This window comes from Carcharodon carcharias, chromosome 7 (genome assembly GCF_017639515.1).
Source record: "Carcharodon carcharias isolate sCarCar2 chromosome 7, sCarCar2.pri, whole genome shotgun sequence".
In the NCBI taxonomy this organism is placed as follows: Eukaryota; Metazoa; Chordata; class Chondrichthyes; order Lamniformes; family Lamnidae; genus Carcharodon; species Carcharodon carcharias.
Genome location: NC_054473.1, coordinates 174,902,170 through 174,927,790, shown reverse-complemented (window position 1 = coordinate 174,927,790; position 25,621 = coordinate 174,902,170). Strand labels below are relative to the sequence as shown.

General features: G+C 43.6%; 1 protein-coding gene across 1 annotated transcript in view; it reads left to right on the top strand.

The window, feature by feature from the left end:
• The window catches only part of LOC121280186 (meckelin-like), a 115,202-nt gene that overhangs the window by 52,435 nt on the left and 37,146 nt on the right, over positions 1–25,621 (top strand). Inside the window, exons 13-16 of the mRNA XM_041191917.1 lie at positions 1,246–1,354; positions 5,168–5,261; positions 8,478–8,534; positions 22,524–22,622. Of these exons, the coding sequence (XP_041047851.1) occupies positions 1,246–1,354; positions 5,168–5,261; positions 8,478–8,534; positions 22,524–22,622 (359 nt within the window). The remainder of the gene's footprint in view (positions 1–1,245; positions 1,355–5,167; positions 5,262–8,477; positions 8,535–22,523; positions 22,623–25,621) is intronic.

Below are 25,621 nucleotides of genomic sequence, written 5' to 3'. Positions count from 1 at the left end.
ATAAGAGTTGTTTCCAATTTCTGCCAGAGCTTTCAACAAAGAAAACACTGGTTAATATGAAGGGTGGTGCAGTATAAACCCTTAGCAACAGAGTACTCAGCCTGCGTATTGGTTGTAGCTGAGCTAGTAACACTCTCTCCTCTGAGTCAGAGACTTGGTCCTGAATTTCTCGCTCCCTTGCTGGCGGCTTTTAAGGTGGGGAGGGAGCGTGAAATTGAAGGCACGGCATTCATTCCCTCTGGGGTCCTGCCCCGGCCTCACAGCGATTTGACGCTGGAGTGGGCAAAGCTTTGGACGGGACGCCCACCCTTGCCCCAGCTGAGGCCCTTAAGTGGCCAGTTAAGGGCCGTTTCCCACCCAGCCTCAATTTTTAGGCTGGTGGGAGGATTTACCTGGCGTTTGAAAGCCTGAAAAAGAATGGGCTTAGATCTTGGATGGGAAGATGGTTTGGCTCCATCAGAATTCCCTTCTGACCACATGCATTCCGCCCCCCCCCCCCCCACCACCCCACCAACTTAAGGTCCTGAAGTTGCAGGACCTCCCTCCCCCACCAGCCTCTCCCCCACCACCCCAATTGCCCCCTTTGTTCCCCCTACCACCTTGGACTTCCCTACCCTCCCTGCCCTGGGAGCCCTAAAACTTACCTTGTCCTCCAGTCCCAGGACTTAGGCTCGGGCATCTTCCTGAAGTTCCTCTTTAGACCACTACAGCTCTTGTCACTGCAAGGATTGGAGAACTGCTGGCCAATCGTTCGAGCGTGAAATGGCTGCAGGTCACTTGGAATCAACGGGGATGTGTTCCCCGCTGACTGTTTGGATGGCAGGAAGGGAAACCCCGCCATCGTAAAAAGTCAGGCCTTGAGCACAAAGATGTAGCCTAAGTCTCCAGTACAGTGCTGAGGGAGTGCTGCATTGTAAAGAGATGCCATCTTATAGACCACACATTAGACTGATGACCCCCTATCTTAGATAGATGTATAAGATCCTGTGGCACTATTTTGAAGGAGAGCAGGGGAATTATCCCTGGTGCTCTGGCCAATATTTATCCCTTAACAGACACCACAAAAACAGATTATCTGCTAATTATCACATTGCTGCTTGTGGGACCTTGCTGTGTGAAAATTGGCTGCCGTGTTTCTTACATTACAAATGACTAAACTTCATTGGCTGTGAGGCACTTTGGGATGTCCTGAGGTTGTACAAGGTGCTATTCAAATGGAAGGTTCTCTTTTCTTTTTGTTTCCAGGAGCAGGAGCATTACGGAGATTCTTTTTGGTTGATGGGTTGACAGGGAGGAGGACCAGTCTTAGTAACCCACCGAGCACTGTCACCTATGCTAAAGACATTGTACTAAGGTGAGAGGATGGCCATTGCAGGATCCTTCTATCTGAGGCTTTGTTGCAGAATGAATGCCAGGAGCTCTGTGCTTCAATAATTAGAGAATCAGTTCTCTGATCCTACACAGTTTTACTTCCCTTGATCCTAGCTCTAGATGTGATGTGATGAGATATGATCAGTGAACCCATCCATGCCTTTCCTTATACAACACTATTCCCAGGAAACGTGTCTGTGTATGGCAGCCACAATATGATCAACTTGCCCCCACAGAATTGGAAACCATTTTTTGAGGTGGTGCAGGAGTACTCCAGTGCAGTACTGAGGGAGTTCTCCATCACCTGAGGTGCTGAATTTTGGATAACATCGGCCTATGATTTTTCGATAAATTATCATCTGCCAGGTCCTGTCAGTGGTGTCAGCAACAACGACTCACCAGATTGATGTCTGGGAATTGAGGGATATGGGCTAGGGTGGGAAAGTGGAGTTGAGGTGGAAGATCAGCCATGATCTTACAGAATAGTGGTGCAGACTCAAGGGGCCTTATGGTCTATTGCTGCTCCTTCTATGTGAGATGTTGGAAAATTTCACCTTTGGTATCAGTTTGGTAGTTTAGAACTGAATGGCACTGGCTAAGGAATAATTGGGCCTTCTGTGTTCCAATGAAAAATCTTCCTTGCAGGAATTGGACTCATACATAGAACTGACCATTTGTAATTCTTAATTTATGCTATCGCATGGAAAGTAGAAGTACTTTCTTTTTTGAAAGTTGTTTCACACAAGTAGATGGATATAGGGCAGTGTGAGAGTATAACCCAAGGCTGTATCATTAGCAGTGTTAATTAATCTGGTGAGTCATTGTTGCTGACAGGACCTGGGAGACTGTGATTTATCGGAAAATCATGGAATGATAGCAACATGAGGAATGGGAGGAAATCACTCACCTCCTTTATCCTGCTCCATCATTCAGTTAGATCATGGCTGATCTGCATCTCATCTTAATTTACCTGCCTTAGCTCTATATCGCTGCATAACCTTACCTAACAAAAAAACTACCAGCCTCAATCTTGAAGGCACTAATTATCCCAGCATTTACAGCTTTCTGGGGAGAGAATTCCAGATGTTCATAATGCTTTGTGTCCAAAAGTGCTTCCTGATTTCCCTCCTAAATAGCCTAACTCTAATATTAAGGTTATGTCCTCTTATGTTTGATTCCCACCCACAGTTTTCCAATTAGCCGACCTCTGGTTGGGAGAACCTGCTCAACCGGGAGGGGTGGCTTGAGTGGGAGGCTGGTTGTGTGAGACTTCTTGTGGGAGGATTTTATGTGAAATTTCACCCCGAGTTTCCAACTACATTTAATGCTGAACAGTGAAAATATTTTCCACAGAATGGTGTCTCCCATCTCAAGATACAATCTCAAGAGAAATCCATCCCGCACTCATCTCCCAGGAGGGTTACCCATGTTCTCATGACAGGGCACTTAAATGCAATTGAAGACTGATACACATTGGCACAAGTTTCCCGGGACTTGTTCAAATCTGAACAAACCTACCTTGGTACAGGTCCCCTGCCTTGCTGGCCTCTAACTCCTAGTATTGTAGGCTAATGGCTACATAAGGTGCTTTAGTGGAACAGTGCAGTCAGGAATCTTGACTGTGACAGCAGCAGCTGACCCTAGATTGATTTGGAGGCTTGTAAGACATAAAATAGAAGCACCAGCAAGTACCTGCATAATCAGGTCACTAATGTGATAATGCATTTCAGTAATGAAAAGAGTCCATCCACGCAAGGTTATTGGATGCAGCAACTCACCAATGTTTCTTCAATGGTCCCTTCCAAACTCATGACCTCTAACCCCTAGAGACGAGGGCAGCAGGATCAAAGGGTCACTAACACCTGAAAGTTTCCCCACTGATCCTCCAAGCCACACACCATTCTGACTTGGAAATATATCACCGTTTCTTGACTGTTGCTGGGTCAAAATGCCTGAACTCCCTCCCTAACAGCACTGTGGTTGTGTCTACACAACACAAACTGCAACAGTTCAAGAAGGCAGTTCGCCACCACCTTCTCAAGGCCAGTTAGCGATAGGCAATAAATGCTGCCCAAAGAATAAATTTTTTAAAATGGTGGCAGCCTTGTATGACAATGTTGTGCCATGTTGTGCTGGTCAAATAAATATATTATTGATATTTGCTGCTTTTTTCTACAGGGGGCGCTGCTGTCAGCTTTATTCTTAATTCTTCAAATGACTAACAAAGAGGAAAGTCTTATTTGAAAACCTGAAAGCTGCTTTGAAAAACTTAACACAAAAAAACCCCACTTATAATAAAATAGCTTGTAGCAGAAACCTTTCTGAATACCAACCTTCTATTTGTTGTTTAAATGGGAACCAAACTTTAAACCAAAATTTTCTGGGCTGAAATATTGTTGGAGATCGACTGATGTGATCCCTGGGTAAATGCCCGAGCTAGGGTAAAACCTACACTGTTATCTTAATCAGCAGGACTGTCCCATGCTTGAGGACATTAACGTTTGAGGGGGTTTGCTAAGTTTTTGGGAGAAAATGTTACCTTTTTAAAGAGGAATAGCCAGCTAGATGTTGAATTTTTAACATAAATTTACCTAGAACATGTGGCACAGAAACAGGCCATTCAGCCCAACCAGTCAATGCTGGCATTTATGATCCACTCGAGCCTCCTCCCATCATTCCACATCCAACTCTATCAGCATAACCTGTTAATGTTGAATTTGTGTTGCAATGAAATACGTGCTTTAAATTGGTAATTAGGCATAGCTGTGCCCAACTGGGCAAGGATTAGGGAATCATTGTAAGAGTATAGAAACCAGTTCACTCTGAGTGTCTGGAAGGGGGGAGGTGATGGTGTAGTGGTATTGTTGCTGGACCAGTAATCCAGAGACCCAGGGTAATACTCTGGGAACCCAGATTCAAATCCCCCCACAGTAGATGGTAGAATTTGAATTCAGTAAGAACCTGGAATTAAAAGTCTAAGTGTCTGGGAGGAACTGGAGGGTCTGTGATTTGGCTTGGCCTAAATAGCCATGGTTATGGTACTGGGTTTGTAACCCCAAGATCAAGAGTTCAAATCTCACAGTGACAAACTATGAAACAATGTAACTTCATCTGAATAGGAATAGATGGAAACATGTTTGTACTCAAAAGAGTTACAGGCCAGCTTTGGACTCATTCTTCCTCAACATACAATTACTGGAATTAACATAGCTCTCTACCCCTTTCTCTTTTAAGTACTTGTCCAGCTCCCCCTTTAATTCACTTCAGCCACTCCCAATGGCAAATTCTACATCCTCACTGCTCTCTGGATAAAGAAGTTTCTTCTGAATTCCCTACTGGAATTTGTCTTGATTTTCTTATATTGATGGCCTGTAGTTTTGCTTTTCCCCTACAGGTGGAAATATTCTCTCTATATCCACTCTTAACAAAACCTTTCATGATTTTAAAGAGCTCAGAAGGCTGAGGGTTGGCCTAATTCTTTTTCAAGAGAAGGGGGCCCTGCCTGTCCACCCTTTCCTCAAAGATATAACATCACATTTTTGGCATTATCCTTACAAACCTTGCATCTTCTCCAGTGCCTCTCTATGCCTTTTATAATGGGGTAACCAGACACTTGGAAGGTGGGTGGGTTAATTTTGATTATGTTCTAGTCAGTAGTAAATTGTTAAGAGTTTTGCTGATGGCCCTGTGGATGTTCCAGCAGTTTTTGTTTTGATCAAAATAGTGTTTTGACAAAGCAAAGGGCCCTGGCTAGTTCTGTCAGCTACTTTCAATCCTTTTATATGTCTTTGTATAGGACCTACCTACCGACGAAGAACCCAACCAGAGAGCCGCCATTTTTACTGACAGTACAATATGCTCAAGTACAGGATCTCCGTGCACAAGCGCAAGTATGTTCAATTTTCACTACCATGCACGCTGCTTCTAGCTTCATCCTCAATTTGTCCAACAAAGTGGACAAGCGTGTAACCAGCTCGTGTTATTCCTCAGTTTTGCTTTTTTTAATTGAAGCCAATGCTCCTCAGCCTTTATAAAATGGAAGGGGAGATAATGAAGCCCAGGGAAATATTGAGTTTGAGTAGGGCTCAGCGTGATGAGTCTGCTCCAGTGTTAATACTGAGGGAGTACTGTACTGTTGGAAGGGCAATTTTTCTGATAGGCCATCCGGTCCATGCTGGTATTGACACTCTATATGAGCCTCCTCTTCATCTAATCATACAAACATAGCCTTCTAATTCCTTTCTCCTGCACAGGACCATAAGACATAGGAGCAGAGGTAGGCCATTCGGCCCATTGAGTCTGTTTCATCATTCAATGAGATCATGGGTGATTTGATAATCTTCAACTCCACTTTCCTGTCTTTTCCCCCATATCCCTCGATTCCCTTACTGATTCAAAATCTGTCAATCTCCACCTTGAATACACTTAACAACCCAGCTTCTGCAGCCCTCTGCAGTAAAGAACTCCACAGATTCACTACCCTCTGAGAGAAGAAATTCCTCCTCATCTGTTTTAAATGGACGCCCCCTTACTCTGAGATTATGCCCTCTGGGCCTAGACTCTCCCAGAAGGGGAAACAACCTCTCAGCAGCTACCCTGTCAAGCCCCCTAAGAATCTTATGGGCAGGATATTGAGTTTGGCGAGTGGGGGGGGTGGCCTGCTCGTCAATGTGTAAAATGGTGCAGGGTGACATCAGGCGGAACTCCCGACGTCACACCCGCGTCATTTCAATTTTCAGGTCGGCGGGGGTGCAGCTGTGTGCCCGCCGACCCGTCAACGGCCAATTGATGCCATTTAAAAACTAATTCAAGTGGTTAATGGAGCTGCCCATCCAACCTTGGGGTTGGCGGGTAGGCCAGGAGCCCCAGCGGGCTTCAGAAAAAGCATGAAAACCTCATCCACGAGGATGAGGTTTCATGTAGGTTTTTAAAAATTTAATAAAAGTTTAATTGAAAGTGATGGACGTTTCCCAACTCATGTGACAGTGTCACATGAGGGGACATGTCAGGGAATTTTTATTTTTCTATATTTCCCATTTTTGAATTCGGCACCAATCTCCTTGAGGCGGCACTGAGGCTCAAGGAGATCAGTGCGCTCTTTCGTGCGAATGCGTGAAAGAGTCCACTCTCGGCTTAGGGAATCCACCCCCGCCTGCACAGGGAGCGCGTAACGCTTCCTGGCGGACGTCACGCTTAAGGCCTGCCCACGTTAAATGGTGGCATGCCCCCCGATTGGGGGTGCAGATCAGAGGCGCGGCCGCTCCTGAACTTCCCCCCCCCCCCCCGCAAATGGGGGGATAATTCTTCCCTATATGTTTCAAAAAGGTCGCCTCCCATTCTAAACTCCAATGAGTACAGGCCCAAACTACTCAACCTCTTCTCATAAGAAAATCCCTCCATACCCGGGATCAACCTAGTGAACTTCCTCTGGACTGCCTCCAATGCCAGTATGTCTTTCCTTAGTTAAGGGGACCCAAAACTGTACACATTATTCTAGTTGTGGTCTAACTAGTGTCTTGTATAGTTTTATGAAGACTTCTCTATTTTTATACTCCGTTCCCTTTGAAATAAAGGCCAACATTTCATTTGCCTTCCTTACTACCTGTTGAACTTTGTTAGCTTTTTGGGATTGATGCACAAGGACCCCCAAATCTCTCTGTACTACAGCTTTCTTCAGTCTTTCTCCATTTAAATAATATTCAGCTCCTCTATTCTTCCTGCAAAGTGCATAACTTACATTTTCCCACATTATATTCCATCTGCCACTTTTTTGCCCACTCACTTAACCTATCAATATCCCTTTGTAGACTCCTTGTGTCATCCTCACCACTTACCTTTCCACCTACTTTTGTATCATCCGCAAACTTGGCGATAGTAAATTCACTTCCCTCATCTAAGTCAATATATATTGTAAATAATTGAGGCCCCAGCACTGATCCCTGTGGTACTCTTCTAGTTACAGGTTGCCGTCCTGAAAATACCCCCTTTATCCCAACTCTCTATCTTCTATTAGTTAGCCAAACCTCTATCCATGCTATTATACTACCCCCAACACCATGGGCTCTTATCTTATTAAGTAGCCCCATGTGCGGTACCTTATCGAACATCATTTGGAAATCCAATTATATTACGTATACTGATTCCCCTCTATCTACCTATCCTGCTTATTACGTCCTCAAAGAATTCTAATAAATTTGTCAGGCATAATTTCCCCTTCATGAAGCCATGCTGATTCTGCTTGATTATATTATGTAATTCTAAATGCTCTGCTATTACATCCTTTATAATAGACTCTAACATTTTCCCAATGACAGATGTTAAGCTATCTGACCCATAGTTACCTGTTTTTTTGTCTCCCTCCCTTTTTGAATAAGGGTGTTACGTTGGCAGTTTTCCAATCCCCTGGGACTTTTCCAGAATCTAAGGATTCTCGGAAGATTACTACCAGTGCATCCACTATCTCTCTAGCTACTTCCTTTAATACCCTAGGATGCAATTCATCAGGTCCAGGGGACCTATCGGCCTTTAGCCCCATTTGTTTCCCTAGTACTTCTTCTCCAGTGATAGTTATTGTATTTATTTCCTCCCCCTCTTTTGCCCCTTGATTACTTAGCATTGGAATAGTGTCTTCTACCGTGAACACTGAAGCAAAGTATTTATCCAACTCCTCTGCCATTTATCTAGCTTCCCCTTAAATGTGTCTATGCTATTTACCTCAACTAGTCCTTGTGGTAGTGAGTTCCAAGTTCTAACCACTCTCTGGATAATGAAGCTTCTGCTGAATTTTGCAGAGTGAAATTGGGAAGAGAGCTGTGCTGCACTTGCAGTTGGGGGCTTGATTTGGCCCAATTTTCATCTTTGCAATGAAGTCATAATACAATAAACAAAGTGATTTGAAAAGGGATGAATAACCTTCTGATAAACCAAGAATGCTCCTGGAAAATACTTGAGGCATAATATCTTTAGCTGTGGCGTGTGCTTGCAGGTTGCCACTAGGAAAGGATTGATTCTGTAATGAGCGTTGCCTTGGTTACCCAGCATACCTGTAGCAGCTGGCAGAATTGTGAAAGATTCCCTCACTGCTTATTTATTGCTTTCTCCTCCAGGTAACATTTGCTGTGCGTTATGAAATGAACTATGCTGTACACAAGAGAGACACCGATGTAAGTACTGTGATAAAACCCACAACTCTGCACTTTTTTTTACCCGATTCTGTCCATTAATCTTATTGAAGGATAATTAGAACATGACAGCGTTAACTCCTGAGCCCATATAATCATCTCTTTGCCTTTCAGTCATATTGTTCCTGCATAAAGCTTTTGTGGAACGTTTGCCAAATATTAAATAATACTTTTGGCTGAGAGATGCCATTTATTTTGAGTTTTCTTTAACTAGCAGACCCATGCTGGATGGAGAGTCGGAGAGTAGAGAAGTTATCCCACAAGAGGGTTATTAGGGGCTCTGATTTATTAGCACTTTAGGTGACATTGGATTTTAAAGCCCTAGGAGAAGGGACTCTGGGGTCTGATAGTGCTTGGCTGCGGGTCTCAAGGTCTAGCCGTATTTTGAAGGGTGCTGAGAGTCTGTAGGACTGCAAAAGGGGGAGACTATTCAGTGCCTAATGTCTGTGCTGACTCTTTGAAAGAACCTTTAAACATGCCCCAGCATTTTTCCTTTTAACCTTACAAACTGCGCGGCCACCCCCCCCCCTCCATGTCCAGCAGTTTTTTGAAAGTTCCTATGGAGTCTGATTCCATCACATTTCAGGGTGGTACATTCCCGATCATAACATCCCTCTGTTCTTTCCATACATTCTCCTAATTCCTTCTCTGGTTCTATAAACTGAGATAAACAGAGTGGTAAGGATTGGGAAGGAGAAGAATTTCTGACATGTGCATATACAGGAGATACTGACCGGTCTGTAAATCTAGGGCAGATCTTTACAGCCTTTTTTGAACAAAAGTGTAATGTTTACAATTTTCCAGTCCTCCGGCACCTCCCTTGACTCCAGAGAACATTGAAAGATTATTGCCAGTGCCTCTGCAATTTCCACTCTTATTTCCTTCGATATTCTTGGATGCATCTCATCCAATCCCGGTACCTTATCAACTTTAAGTACTGACAGCTTATCCAATACCGCCTCCTTATCAATTTTAAACCCGTCCAGTGACTGAGTTTCCTCCCCTGTCACCATGGCCTGGGCAGCATCTACCTTATCGGTAAAGACAGATGCAAAGTATCCATTTAACATCTCAGCCATGCCTCTTGCCTCTATGTGTAAATTCCTTTTTTGGTCCCTAATCGGCCCTACTCCTCCTTTTACCACCCATTTACTATTGATGTGCTTATAGAATGCTTTGGGATTTCCTTTCATGTTAGCTGCCAGTCTTTTTTCATAATCCCTCTTTGCTTCTCGTATTTGCTTTTTTTACATTCCTTCTGGACCTTCTGTATTTAGCGTGGTTCTCAATTGTATTTGCTACCTGACACTAGTCACTAGTTTGTCCTACCCTTCCCTTTTGAGGGAACATACCTTGACTGTGCCCAAACCATCTCCTCTTTGAAGGTAGCCCATTGTTCAGCTACTGTTTTTCCTGCCAACCTTTGGTTCCAGTCTATCCAGCCCAGCTCCGTTCTCACCCTATTGAAGCCCGCTCTGTGCCAGTTGATTATTCTTACTCTGGATTGACCAATAACCTTTTCCACCATCATCCTATATCTTGTGATACAATGATCACTGTCCCTCAAATGTTCCCCTACTGTCACTTGATCTACTTGGCCCACCTCATTTCCAAGAACCAGGTCTAGCAGTGCCTCCTTTCTTGTTGGACCGAACACATATTGCTGTAGGAAATTCTCCTGAACACAATCTAGGAACACTTGTCCCTCACTGCCCCTTACACTATCACTATCCCAGTCTATTATATGGGTAATTGAAGTCCCCCATTATAACTACTCTACGATGTTTACACCTCGTGTGTAATTTCCTTGCAGATTTGTTCCTCTATATCCTTCCCACTAGCTGATGGTCTATATATTATACCGAGCAATATAATTTCACCTTTCTTATTCCTTATCTCTAGCCAAAGCGATTCTGTCCTTGAACCCTCTGACACACCCTCTTTCTCCAGTACTGCAATACTCTCCTTAATCAAAAACTCCACCCCTCCTCCCTTTTCCCCTTTCCTATCTTTTCTGAACGCTCAGGACTTGAGACCTGGGAGCATTGGGCAAGAGAGGTTTTGGAGCCTGGGATTTTACTTGCCTTTTTTAGCTGCATTGGCACTAAACTCTGGAATTCCTTCTCTAACCCTCTTCACCTCCTTTAAGGCATTATTGAAAATCAACTGTAGATCATGGCGAATAGGTTGACCTGGTACATAAAGCAGCCCAATTTCTTCAGCGCCAAAATGCATGTTTAGGGCTATACTCAGCGTATAAGTGTCCCCACCCCACCACCACAAAACCCCCACCCCGCCCTTTTCTGTTAATAAAGTTCCTCAGGCTACCTGGATTATTCCAGTTTCAAAAGCATCATTTTAAAAATAAAGTTGAAATGCAGTATTACTGTAAGAATTTAATCATACCTTGAGGAAACATCATTGAACTTTATAATCACATGAAAAAAGATGATTTACAATTTTAGAAGAAATCATTGATTGAAAGCATGTTGAGAACTTACAATAAAATGTCCTTGAGTTTTTTTGTCTTGGTTATTAACATTTTTCTTGCCGTTTTATGTAAACTGTAAAACTATCAACAGGACATTAAACTAGAAAGTGGGGGGAGGAGGGAAGGGTAAAACTCCAAGAAGTATGATTAATGGGAAACAAAGCAACAGGTTAGCGTGTGGGGGGGGGGTGTGGATTCAACTTCATGGAAAATTATGAAAAAACTGAAAAGAAAGGAGAGCCCGAAAGAGGCCATTAAAGTCTCCAGAACACAAAATAGGACAGAGTGTTTGGAAAAGGCTAGGAATCTAACTTCAAGCACATCAGATAAAGGGACGACAATGAGAAAGGGGACGGGAAATACAGGACTGAAGGTGTTGTATCTGAATGCACGCAGTATACGAAATGAGGTAAATGAGCTTGTGGCGCAGATTGAAATTGGTAGGTATGATATGGGCATTACGGAGACATGGCTGCAAGGGGATCAGGACTGGGAGCTAAATATCCAAGGATATACATCCTATCGAAAAGATAGCCAGGTTGGCAGAGGGGGTGGGGTTGCTTTGTTAGTAAGAAATGAAATTAAGTCGATAGCAAGAAATGATGTAGGGTCAGATGATGTAGAATCTGTGTGGGTAGAGTTGAGGAACCGCAAAAGTAAAAAAACCATAATGGGAGTTATGTACAGGCCTCCGAACAGTAGTCAGGATGTGGGGCACAAGATACACCAGGAGATAGAAAAGGTGTGTAAGAAAGCCGAGGTTACAGTGATCATGGGGGATTTCAATATGCAGGTAGACTGGGAAAATCAGGTTGGTAGTGGATCCCAAGAAAAGGAATTTGTGGAGTGTCTACGAGATGGCTTTTTGGAGTAGCTTGTGGTGGAGCCCACTAGGGAACAGGCAATTCTAGATTTAATGATGTGTAATGAGGCAGATTTGATAAGGGAGCTTAAGGTGAAGGAACCCTTAGGAGGAAGTAACCATAATATGATAGAATTTACCCTGCAATTTGAGAGACAAAAGCTGGAATCAGATGTAACAGTATTACAGTTGAATAAAGGCAACGACAGAGGCATGAGGGAGGAGCTGGCCAGAATTGACTGGGAGATGAGCCTAGCAGGAAAGACAGTGGAACAGCCAATGGCAGGAGTTTCTGGGAGTAATTTGGGAGACACAGCAAAAATTCATCCCGAGGAAGAAGAAGCATACTAAAGGGAGGACGAGGCAACCATGGCTGTCAAGGGAAGTCAGGGACAGCATAAAAGCTAAAGAGAAAGCATACAATGCGGTGAAGAGCAGTGGGAACCAGGGGATTGGGAAGCCTACAAAGACCGACAGGACAACTAAAAAAGAAATAAGGAGGGAGAAAATTAAATATGAGGGTAAACTAGCCAGTAATATAAAAGAAGATTGCAAGAGTTTTTTTTAGATTTATAAAAGGTAAGAGAGAGGCAAAAGTGGACATTGGGCCACTGGAAAATGATGCTGGAGAAGTAGTAGTGGGGAATAAAGAAATGGTGGAGGAACTGAATAGGTACTTTGCGTCAGTCTTCACAGTGGAAGACACGAGTGACATCCCCAAAGTTCAAGAGAATCAGGGGGCAGAGGTGATTATGGCGGCCATTACCAAGGAGAAGGTGCTAGGAAAACTGAAAGGTCTGAAGGTGGATAAATCACCTGGACCAGATGGATTACACCCCAGAGTTCTGAAGGAGATAGCTGAAGAGATGGTGGAGATGTTAGTGGTGATCTTTCAGGAATCACTGGAGTCAGGGAGGGTCCCAGAGGACTGGAAAATCGCTAATGTAACCCCCTGATTAAGAAGGGAGTGAGGCAAAAGACGGGAAATTACAGGCCAATTAGCCTGACCTCGGTGGTTGGTAAGATTTTAGAGTCCATTATTAAGGATGAGATTTCAGAATACTTGGAAGTGCATGGTAAAATAGGGCAAAGTCAGCATGGTTTCATCAAGAGGAGGTCATGCCTGACAAACCTGTTAGAATTCTTTGAGGAGGTAACAAGTAGGTTAGACAAAGGAGAGCCAATGGATGTTATCTACTCGGACTTCCAGAAGGCCTTTGACAAGGTGCCGCACAGGAAGCTGCTCAGTAAGATAAGAGCCCATGGTGTTAGAGGCAAGGTATAAGCATGGATAGAAGATTGGCTGTCTGACAGGAGGCAGAGAGTGGGGATAAGGGGGTCCTTCTCAGGATGGCAGCCGGTGACTAGTGGAGTTCCGCAGGGGTCAGTGTTGGGACCACAACTTTTCACTTTATACATTAATGATCTAGATGAAGGAACTGAGGGCATCCTGGCTAAGTTTGCAGATGATACAAAGATAGGTGGAGGGACAGGTAGTATTGAGGAGACGGGGAGGCTGCAGAAGGATTTGGACAGGTTAGGAGAATGGGCAAAGAAGTGGCAGATGGAATACAACGTGGGGAAGTGTGAGGTCATGCACTTTGGTAGGAAGAATAGAGGCATAGACTATTTTCTAAATGGGGAGAGAATTCAGAAATCTGGAGTGCAAAGGGACTTGGGAGTTCTAGTCCAGGTTAACTTGCAGGTTGAGTTGGTAGTTAGGAAGGCAAATGCAATGTTGGCATTTATTTCGAGAGGACTAGAATATAAAAGCATGGATATGCTGCTGAGGCTTCATAAGGGTCTGGTAAGACCACATTTAGAATATTGTGAGCAATTTTGGGCCCCGTATCTCAGGAATGATGTGCTGGCCCTAGAGAGGGTCCAGAGGAGGTTCACGAGAACAATCCCAGGAATGAAAGGCTAAACATATGAGGAACGTTTGAGGACTCTGGGTCTGTACTCGATGGAGTTTAAAAGGATGAGGGGAGATTTGATTGAAACTTACAGAATACTGAGAGGCCTGGATAGAGTGGACGTGGGGAAGATGTTTCAATTAGTAGGAGAGACTAGGACCTGAGGGCACAGCCTCAGAGTAAAGGGAAGACCTTTTAGAACAGAGATGAGGAGAAACTTCTTCAGCCAGAGAGTGGTGAATCTACGGAATTCATTGCCACAGAAGGCTGTGGAGGCCAGGTCATTGAGTGTATTTAAGACCGAGATAGATAGGTTCTTGATTGGTAAGGGGATCAAAGGTTACGGGGAGAAGGCGGGAGAATAGGATTGAGAAACTTAACAGCCATGATTGAATGGCAGAGCAAACTCAATGGGCCGATTGGCCTAATTTCTGCTCCTATGTCTTATGGTCTTATAGTCTTATCCAGTGGTCATAGCTCCATGGGTGGCATGTGTACATTCTATTACATTCGCTCTGGGGATTGCTGTAACCTGCAATAGTTTTGCAGGGAGCTTGTTATTTACTGAAATGTGAGGCAGGGACACTGGCAACAGTAAAAACATGTTAAAGGTATCGGAGATAAAAACAAAAAACTGCGGATGCTGGAAATCCAAAACAAAAACAGAAATACCTGGAAAAACTCAGCAGGTCTGACAGCATCAGCGGAGAAGAAAAGAGTTGACCTTTCGACTCCTCATGACCCTTCAACAGAACTAAGTAGAAATAGGAAAGGGGTGAAATATAAGCTGGTTTAAGGGGGCTGGTGTTGTTGGGACAAGCAAGCAGTGATAGGAGGAGATAACCAAAAGATGTCACAGACAAAAGAACAAAGAGGTGTTGAAGGTGGTGATATTATCTAAAAGAATGTGCTAATAAGAGTGGAGGGCAGGACAAGCAAGGCAGCTCTAGCGGGGGTGGGGTGAAATAAACCATGGGTGGAATACGTTTAAAAATAATGGAAATAGGTGGGAAAAGAAAAATCTGTATAAATTATTGGAAAAAACAAAAGGGAGGGGGAAGAAACGGAAAGGGGGTGGGGATGGAGGAGGGAGTTCAAGGTCTAAAGTTGTTGAACTCAATATTCAGTCCGGAAGGCTGTAAAGTGCCTAGTCGGAAGATGAGTTGCTGTTCCTCCAGTTTGCGTTGAGCTTCACTGGAACAATGCAGCAAGCCAAGGACAGACATGTGGGCAAGAGAGCAGGGTGGAGTGTTAAAATGGCAAGCGACAGGGAGGTCGGGGTCATGCTTGCAGACAGACCGAAGGTGTTCTGCAAAGCGGTCACCCAGTCTGCGTTTGGTCTCTCCAAAGTAGAGGAAACTGCATTGGGAGCAGCAAATGCAGTAGACTAAATTGAGGGAAGTGCAAGTGAAATGCTGCTTCACTTGAAAGGAGTGTTTGGGCCCTTGGACGGTGAGGAGAGAGGAAGTGAAGGGGCAGGTGTTGCATATTTTGCGTTTGCATGGGGAGGTGCCGTTGGTGGGGGTTGAGGAGTAGGGGGTGATGGAAGAGTGGACCAGGGTGTCCCAGAGGGATCCCTGAGTTTTTCCAGGTATTTCTGTTTTTGTTTTAAAGGTATCAGAGTTGGATGTATGCCCTAAAAGAAACTTTGAGTCTCATTAATAAACAAATAGCTTTTATGTTAACTTTGCACTATTTTGAATGATTTGAAAACACAAATATGAATTTTTATTGAGTTACATGTGTATCAATTAGCCAAATGCAGATCAACAGTCCCATGTGTTAATAAGAACACAAATGCTGGTAAAATTCAGCAGGTCTGGCAGCATCTGTGCAGAGAGAAAGAGAGTTAATGTTCCAACTCCATATGACTCTTTCTCAGGGCTAAAGTACAAATGTGATGTGTTGGATTTTATGTTGTTTAGGAGGGGGTGGTGCAGGTGGAGCAAGATAGAAGGTCAGAGATAGGTGACAGCTAAGGAGAGTGACAAAGGTGTCATAGACACAAGACAAAGGGAGTGCTAACGGTAGTGGTAAAGAGTAAAGAAGGTGTTGATAGTGGCATAAAGATAAGATAGCAGAAGGTGTTAATAGCAGAATAAAGGTCAGTGCTCTGTGAAAGCACAATATAGAAACAAGTGACAGATGGCCCTGTGGGATGGGGGGGTGGGGGAGGGGTGTGCGGAGGGGGGATTAGGGAAAAAGTGTTTTTTTTCAATTTGTTTCTCAATTGGTAGAATATTATAGAGAGGGAGAAAGTGGCTCGAGTTTTTGCAATAGAATTTAGTATATGTTCATGCATCTCTCGTTTCATTTGCTGGGCGCAGTTAGTTGGGCGGAAAGTCGGGGAGGCAGTGGGATCGTGGTGTTGTCACCATTAATCCAGGGACCCAGGGTAAAGATCTGGGGACCCAGGTTCAAATCCCGCCATGGCAGATGGTGAAAATTGAATTCAATAAAAATCCAGAATTAAAAGCCTGATGATGACTATGAAATCATTGCCAATTGTAGTAAAAGCCCATCTGATTCACTAATGTCCTTTAGGGAAGGCCTACATGTGACTCCGGGCCCACAGTAATGTGGCTGACTCTTAAATGCCCTTTGAACAAGGGCAATTAGGGATGGGCAATAAATGCTGGCCTAGCCAGAGACACCCACATCCCATGAACAAAAATTTAAAAATCAATTTTTCTTTTCCTTTAGCACAAATATCTATTACAAGGCACCAGAATAAACTGGATTTATCAAATGCAATATTGAAAATATTCCTCCTCCCCAAAAACGGTAGAGTTCGGCTTTGCCCCTTCCCACACAACTGGTGTACAGTTTTTCAGTGCCTTCCAATGGAGAAGAGTCTTGAGTATTAACATTTCCTTTTTGCTGCTCGGCCTGGCATGTCTTGTACTCGGCGGATAAGTCGATCCCCGATTTTGGAAGGATTTTTTGAAGCTGCTAAGATCGACTATATTACACGATCTATGGTACCTCATTGTCCAAGCCTTTGTTCACCTGCCCTAACGTTTCCTTATGTGGCTTGATGTCATAGTTGGTTTGTTAACCACTCCCATGAAGTGCCTTGGGATGTTTACTACTCTAGAGGTGCTATATAAAAGCACCTTGCTGTTTGGGAGTATGAGTACAGCCTGGGATCTGAGGTAACTGGAGAGCGGAGTCCGGGTTCTGGAAGCATAGGGAATTTTGCAAGGGTGTCGGGGTATATCCTGAGTGATTCAATTGGAATGATTTAATTGGTTCACCTTTTTTTATTAAATTGTAATTGATTTTGGTTATTCCAGGGCTGGGTATTGTTTATATCTCCTTATTAATTTTTCACTGTTATTAAGTTTTCCTTATTTCTGATCCATACATTCCTTGCCTCCTCAGTCCTGAATTGCTGTTGTTTTGCTTAGAACTAGCCGGTAAAGTTTAATAATGAAATGTTGCCAGCAAATGATTGACAGTAAAAAAAAATATTGATAGTGACAAAAAAGACTGAAAAAACTCATAACGGTGAATAAGGTGAATCTGTGCAGTAAATGCATACAATACACGAGACTGATCTGCACTCCTGCTGATTGATGCTCTTTGATTGATTGGCACTTCACCTCAACCGTTCTATCCTTCAGTGTCCACCTCTAGCATCAGTGGGTAACCAGAGAGAAAGAACAGCTAGACATAGAAATTAGTGTTCGCAACATTCCTGGACAGACACTCAGCTCTGGCCACTGGTTTAATGGAGGAGTTAACCCAGACAGAAAGGCCTGCATATAGTGACAATTCCCAGTTAGAAAGTAGATGATTGGGTAATTCTTCCCGCCAATCACCCCTGGAGCCCACGCTGCTGTAAGTGACTGGGATTGATTTTGCACGTAATTTGCATTGAGTTATTATCCACCACTCACTGCAATGTGCTGGAGAAATTACCCTGCGTTTACTGAGAGATGTTCCTGCAGTTTTGGTCATGAGTTCTGTTTGCTGTAGTTTGTAGAGACTATTTTTAAATAGACTTTGTGGAGTGCTTGATGTATGACATTTAAATAGACTCTGCTGAGTAAATCGACTTTGTTGTAAGTGCCTCCTACCATAAACTCATTTGCTGGCACAGTATTGCCAATAGGCATTCTGGCTGGATAGACACGTGACTGCATTAAGTGTAATATCACTAATGTATAAACTCTGCTCTGGAGAGCCCTTTTTAACATGATCACCATTTGCATTGGACATTGTTAATCAAGTGATCGACTCAGAAACCAGCAATTCAACCACAATTCCAGGGCTTGTTTTATATATATAAGGAAATTAGGGACATCACCAGAAATACTGATAGAAATTTGCGTTGAAGTGGAATGACTTTGTACATTTGTAAATAAAAGTTCATGCACGCCATGCAACTTCCCTGGGGTAGTAAGTGACTCCTGTGGATGTGCAATCTAGGTGCTAGAGTTGGATTCTTGTACATAATGCTCTTTCTTATCTGTTTGTTTTTAAAACTTGGATAAATTTAGTGAGGCTTCTCCGTGACAATCTACCCTGACTCATATCCCACGACAACGTGTAACCCGACCAAGGTCCAACCTCCTTCACCTAAAGCCCTTGGTCACAAGTTTTAGTATAAAGATCTTGACAAAACCAACAGATTAAAAACAGTAAAGTGGGTGAGGAACTGGTCAATTCAACAAAAGGTTAATGGTTAACCTGGAGAGTAAATAATGTCTGAGAGTGTTACAAGGCAGTTAGGGGTTTGGGTAAGGACAGTAAACAGACATTCAGATTGGAGGCTTATGTTGCAGCCTTGAACCTGTGCCAAATGTCTCTCGGAGTTATCTGTTTCAGATTCTGTCACTGTCTTTATTTCTCCTGTAAACAAGCATCATTGTGACTGTGGTTTTGTTCCTTTGATGCTCTTCGTCAAACCTCTAATATTTTGCTCCATTCAAGGGCCTTGGGATGTTCTACGCTGTTAGAAGAGCTGTATAAATTAAATTGTTGTTGTTATGGTCAGTGGTTGATCTTAGTTAACCCTTTCTGCCCAGTGGAATGGGATAGTTAAAAATGACCAGGTTTACTGACCAGCTCAGATCCTACACCTTTTCCAAAATAACCTGTGTGGGTTTCCCAGGCAGATGAAGCTGCCATCTATAGCAAGCAGCATGCATCATAAATTTATTAAAATCAGTATCTGGTTACATCAAAAGGATCCCAATAGAGTTTTAACCAGTGCCTGGGTGGAGAGCCTAGTCCTGCTTTCCTGCAGGGTCTGCAAGTTGTCCTCAGTATGGAAGAGGCCCTCCAGGTAAGTCTAGAACTTTCCTTCATGGGGCCAAGAGGAACTGGTGTGCTCTTCTAATCCTCACACAAGGCTTCCCCTTGGCCTGGACTGACTTTCCGACACCCCCCAACAGCCACACCCCCCCCCACCCTGCCCCAAACCCCATCCACCCCACAGCTTCACCACTTGCCTGGTCCTCTTCCCAAGCATCACTCTTGTCCTGTGCGTGGTTGCAGGTGGGATACCAACCCCATGGAGTGGTTCATCCGCCAAAAACCAGCTCCTGAGTTAAAATCCACCCCTGCGGCAGGAATGGGAAGGGCCATTTGGCCATCAGTTGGTGATGTGTCGTCATTAAGAATCCTTTTCCTCTTTCCTTCCCCACCGATTTTTCTTTTCTGACCTATTTCTGCTGAGCATGCTGACTCCTTGCTGTGGAATGGGTTACCCTCTGTCCCTATCCCGTGTTGAGTTTCGACAACGAGTATCAACACACAATGCCGGGAGGCTATTTACAGCCCAACCAATCACACCGCCAGTGAACATTTGTGTGATGGATAGGAAGGCCTGTCCCATTCCTAATCACGGGGAGGACTCTTTATTGTTTTATTATCTCTCCATGAGTGGTTTAAACTTGGTTACGACATCCCAGGGTACAAGCTTTCAGCTGTATGTCTCTTTTTCGCTGTTTTTAAAATTCTCATCCTTGTTTTCAAACCCCTCTGTGTCTTGTCGCCTCCCTATCTCTGTAATCTCCTCCCTCTGAGATAACTGTGCTCCTCTAATTCTGACCTCCAAAGTTTAATCGCTTCACCGTTGGTGGCTGTGCATTCAGCTGTCTTGGCTCTAAGCTCTGGAATGCCCTACCTAGGCCTTCCTGCCTCTTTACCTCAATTATCTTCTTAAAACCTACCTCGTTGACCAAGTTTTTTGTCATCTGACCTAATACCTCCTTATGTGGCTTGGTATCTTACTTTGTTTTATAAGGCTCATGTGAAGTGTCGTGGGATGTTTTATTACATTATAGGACGCTGTACAGATATCAGTTGTTCTGGTTTCTCCTTCAGAGCACATCGTCCCCTCCCCTCCCCTTTAAGCATTCGGAAGGAGCTGTTCCCTCCGTGATACCCTGATCTACTCCTTGTCTCCTTCCTATGGACCTTCCCTTGCAATTGCAGGAGGTACAATACCTGCCCTTCCACCTGCTTTCTCCTCACTGTCCAAGGCCCCAAACACTCCTTCCAGGTGAAGTATCGATTTACTTGTATTTCTTTCAATTTATCACACTGTATTCACTGCTCCCAATGCGGTCACCTTGACATTGGGCAGACCAAACGTAGGCTGGGTGCCGACTTTGTGGAACACCGCTGCTTAATCCACTAGCAGCCTTCCATTTTAATTCACCACTTTGCTCTCATATTGATATTTCTGTTCTCTGCCTGCTGCAATGTTTCAGTGAAGCTCAACACAAGCTGGAGGAACAACACCTCATCTACCGATTAGGCACTTTACAGACTCCTGGACTCAACATTAAGTTCAACCGCCTTTTTACTCATTCGCGGGATGTTGGCTGGGCCAGCATTTATTGCCCATTCCTAGTTGCCTTAGAGAGGTGGTGGTGAGCTGCCTCCTTGAACCTCTGCAGTCCATGTAGTGTAGGTACACCCACAGTGCTATTAGGAAGGGAGTTCCAGGATTTTGAAGGAACGGCAATATATTTCCAAGTCAGGATGGGCAGTGACTTGGAGGGGAACTTCCAGGTGGTGGTGTTCCCATCTATCTGCTGCCCTTGTCCTTCTAGATGATAGTAGCTGTGGGTTTGGAAGGTGCTGTCAGAGGAGCCTTGGTGAATTCCTGCATTGCATCTTGTAGATGGTACACACTGCTGCTAATGTGCATTGGTGGTGGAGTGAGTGAATGTTTGTGGATGTGGTGCCAATTAAGTGGGCTGCTTTGACCTAGACGGTGTCAAGCTTCTTGAGTGTTGTGGGAGCTGCACTCATCCAGGCAAGTGGGGAGTATCCATCACACTCCTGACTTGTGCCTTGTAGATGGTGGACAGGCTTTGGGGAGTCAGGAGGTGAGTTACTCATCGCACGATTCCTAGCCTCTGACCTGCTCTTGTAGCCACAGTATTTATATGGCTAGTCCAGTTCAGGTTCTGGTCAGTGGTAACCCCAGGATGTTGATAGTGAGGGATTCAGCAATGGTAATGCCAGTGAACATCAAGTGGCAATGGTTAGATTCTCTCTTGTTGGAGATGGTCATTGCCTGGCACTGTATGGCATTAATGTTACTTGCTATTTGTCAGCCCAAACCTGGATATTGTCCAGGTCTTGCTGCATTTGGACATAGACTGCTTCAGGATCTAAGGAGTCGTGAATGGTGCTGAACATTGTGCAATCATCAGCCAACATTCCAATTCTGACCTTATGATGGAAGGAAGGTCATTGGTGAAGCAGCTGAAGATGGTTGGGCCGAGGACATCACCCTGAGGAACTCCTGCAGTGATGTCCTGGAGCTGAGATGACTGACCTCCAACAATCACAACCATCTTCCTTTGTTCTTTAGACCATGAACTCTGTCCTCTATTTTGATTTTTTTTTTTGGCCAAGTGCCAGACTGTATCTTGTTTTCATGTATTTGCTTCTAGACAGAACTGTCAATTTTCTGCTATTAACACTTGCTCTTATCCAAGAGGGGCGGACTTCCAATCTTTGGCCTCTCTGTCATTGCCAAAATCTAGGCCATTGTTTCTGTCTCCGCAGCTGCTGCCAGACATGCTGAGTTGTTCCAGGGCTTTCTGTTTTTATATCCATTAAACATGTGGAAAATGTTTTCTTCAAATGTCGATGATATCTAGTGTGTGGATATAATGATATAGTTTACCAAATTCTCACAGGTGACAGAAACCAAATTTGTCAAACAAAAATTAAGATAATCAGTCAAGCTCATAATGTGGCTCATTTATGCTTGCTAGGGATGACATACATTCATTTACATGGACCCGTTCTCTGCCAACAAAAGGAATATGTTCAAGCTTTGTGCCTTTTTCAAATTATCCAGAAGCATAGGGAGCCTATCGTTCCCCATTGCTTTCTCCTTGGCAACGGCCCGGCCAATTAGAGTCAAACTTCCAACCAATCAGCACTCTATTTTACTACAGTATAAATTGTTGTGATTGTTTGAAATCCAACACTCTTGCATTTGTCCTGATGAGTGCAAGCCATAAAGCTTCGACAACATGTCTCTCTTTTCAGCAATATTCAAGTCCTGTACAACCAAGAGACAGTTTGATATGAATTATATTATTCAAGCTTACTATCTTACAGGTCTACTATATGTTCCATAAAATGATATTCTATAAATCTACACACTCATTGAACGTGCCCTTAGTCACCTCTGACCAGCTGAATTTGATTTCACTGTGTAGATAGCCCTGGGCGTTCTTGGATCTCTGGCTGTTTTCATTGCCATGCTGGAGACGAGCAGCTGGAGACGGAGGAGCGGACTAGAATTTATAGACGTCGTGGTAAGCACAGGTCTAATGTCTTGTCATGTGACATGATGTCCAATTTTGTTTGATAATGCTTGTACAGGACCTTGAGCCCTTAATTATGTTAAAGCTGCTATATAAATGCTCGTTGTTGTAGAAGAAAGAAAGAGAAGAATTGTATTTATGCAGAGCCTTTCACAACCTCAGGAGGCAGCCAAGCGATTTACAGCCAATGAAGTACTTTTGAATCAAGGTTACTATTTTAATGTAGGGAAGGAGGGAGCCAATTTGTGCACAACTAGTAGTCACCCCAAACCAGGTGTGGACAGTTCATACACTGTACCCCGTATAGCTAATTGTCTACCCCATACCTGTAAACAAGAATGTAGAAAATTTACAGCACAGAAGGAGACTATTTAGCCCATCGTGTCTGTGCCAGACATTAAAAAAACCATTCAACCTAATCCATTTTCCAGCTCTTGGTTCATAACCTTGTAGATTATGGCACTTCAAATACATATCCAAGTATTTTTCAAATACAATGAGAGTTTTTGCCTCTGCCTCCCTTTCACGCAGTGAGTTCCAGATCCTCACCAGCTTTGACAATTCCTCCCCTCTCATCTTTCTGGCAGTTATATTAAATCTGTGCCCCCTGGTTATTGACCTCTCTGCCAAGGGAAATGGGTCCTTCCTATCCACTCCATCAAAGCTCCTCATAATTTTATACATCTCAATTAAACCTCCCCTCAACCTCCTCTGTTTCAAAGAGAATAACCCCAGCCTTATCTAATCTTTCCTTATAGCTGAATTTTTCACTCCTGGTAACATCCTCATAAATCTCCTCTGTGCTTTCTCTAGTGCAATCCCATCCTTCCTGCAATATGGTGATCAAAACTGTAGGCAGTACTCCAGCTGTGGCCTCACTAGCACTTTATGCAGTTCAAGCATAATCCCCCTACTCTTATAATCTTATAATCCACTTCCAAGGAAAGTGTACTGTATGCCATCTTAACCATCTTATTTACCTGTTCTGCTACCTTTAGGAACCTGTGGACATGCATAGGAACATAGGACTTAGGAGTAATAGTGGGCCATTCAGCCCTTCAATCTAGCTCCGCTGTTCAATAAGATCATGGCTGACCTAGAACAAAAACAAAAATACCTGGAAAAACTCAGCAGGTCTGACAGCATCTGCGGAGAGGGATACAGTTGACGTTTCGAGTCCATATGACTCTTCATTAGAACTAAGAAACATTGAAATGAGATGAAATATAAGCTGCTAGAGGGGGGTGGGACAGGTAGAGCTCACCCCCCTCTACCTGCTTATATTTCATCTTGTTTCTATATTTCTTTGTTCTGATGAAGGGTCATACGGACTCGAAACGTTAACTGTGTTCCTCTCCGCAGATGCTGTCAGACCTGCTGAGTTTTTCCAGGAATTTTCGTTTTGGTTCTAGATTTCCAGCATCCGCAGTATTTTGCTTTTATCATGGCTGATCTAGACTCTACTTGCCCGTATACTCCCCCACAGCCCTTGACTTTCTTGTCTATCAAAAATCTGTCTAATCTGCCTTGAATAAATTCAATGACTCAGCCTGTACTGCTTTCTGAGGAAGAGAATTCCACATACTAACAACCCTTTGAGAGAAAGAATTTCTCCTCATCTCTGTCTTAAACAGTAGACCCCTTATTCTTAAACTGTGTCCCCTGGTTCTAGTCTCTGCCACAAGTGGAAACATCCTTCCGGTATCTACCCTATCAAATCCCCTCAGGATATTAAATGTTTCAATAAGATCATCCCTCATTCTTCTAAACTCCATTGGGCTTAGGTCCAAGCTCCAGTGTCCCTCTATTCCTCTACACTTCTTAGTATCGTATCATTTGGGTGTCTAGATTTGTGAGTCCCACACTTTGTTGTGGAAATACATTTGTTCTGAACCCTCATACCTCCTCCTTGACTGCCTCCCACTGTTCTGACACTTATTTACCTTCAATTGGCTATTACCAGTCCACTTTTGCAAATCACATTTCAGCTTGGAATTGGCTTTTCCCCAATTTAAAGTTTTTACATGGTCCATTTTTGTCCTTTTCCATAGCTGCTCTAAATCGAACTGTATTATGATCACTAGCACCACAATGCTCCCCCACTGCTACCCCTTCCACTTGACCTGCTTCATTTCTTGAAACTAAATTCAGAACTGCCCCTCCTCTTGTTGGGGTTTGTTACCTGCTGGCAATAAAGTTCTCCTGAGTGCATGTTTAAGAATCCTGCACCCTTTTAATACCTTCTCACACTTATTTTATCCAGGCTAATATTAAGGTTATTGAGGTTGCCTTCCCTAAAGGACATTAGTGAACCAGGTGGATTTTCACGACAATTGAGGATAGTTTCATGGTCACCATTACTGAGACTAGCTTTCAATTCTGGATTTATTAACAGAATTCAAATTCCACCAGCTGCTGTGGTAGGATTTGAACCCATGTCTCCAGAGCATTAGCCTGGAACTCTGGCTTACTAGTTCAGTGGCATTACCACTATCTCCCCTTATAATTTTTTATCCATGAATTTAAATGAAGAGAAAATCAGTAGCTTTGGGCTGAAGACTTTCCAACCAGTGCTGCCCTATAGTGCAGTCTATATGTACATTGTGCATACTTTACACGTTGTATACCTGTTGTTTTCAACCGAATATTTGATCATTCTTGCCTGCACTTGTATCGCTCAATCCCATTTGTAACTGAATATTATCTCAACTGTTCTTAAAGATGCTAATTTGCATAACATTAACTATCAGTCAAAGGTCTATTGCTTTCATCCGCATGGAAGAAAAGTATCTTATAATCTTTCGCCTTGCTCATTAATGTCAATGTGCTCTTGCCCTTTAGTCCTTTACTCACAGTCTAAGTTAAGCTGTTTGCTTACGTCTATAAATGTGACTTGCTGTCTGGGGACAGTCACCCAGAGTAGGATGGTGCTAAAGTTCAGCACTAATTTGACAATCTGACTCAGCCAGATGGGTTGTAAATGTAGAGAG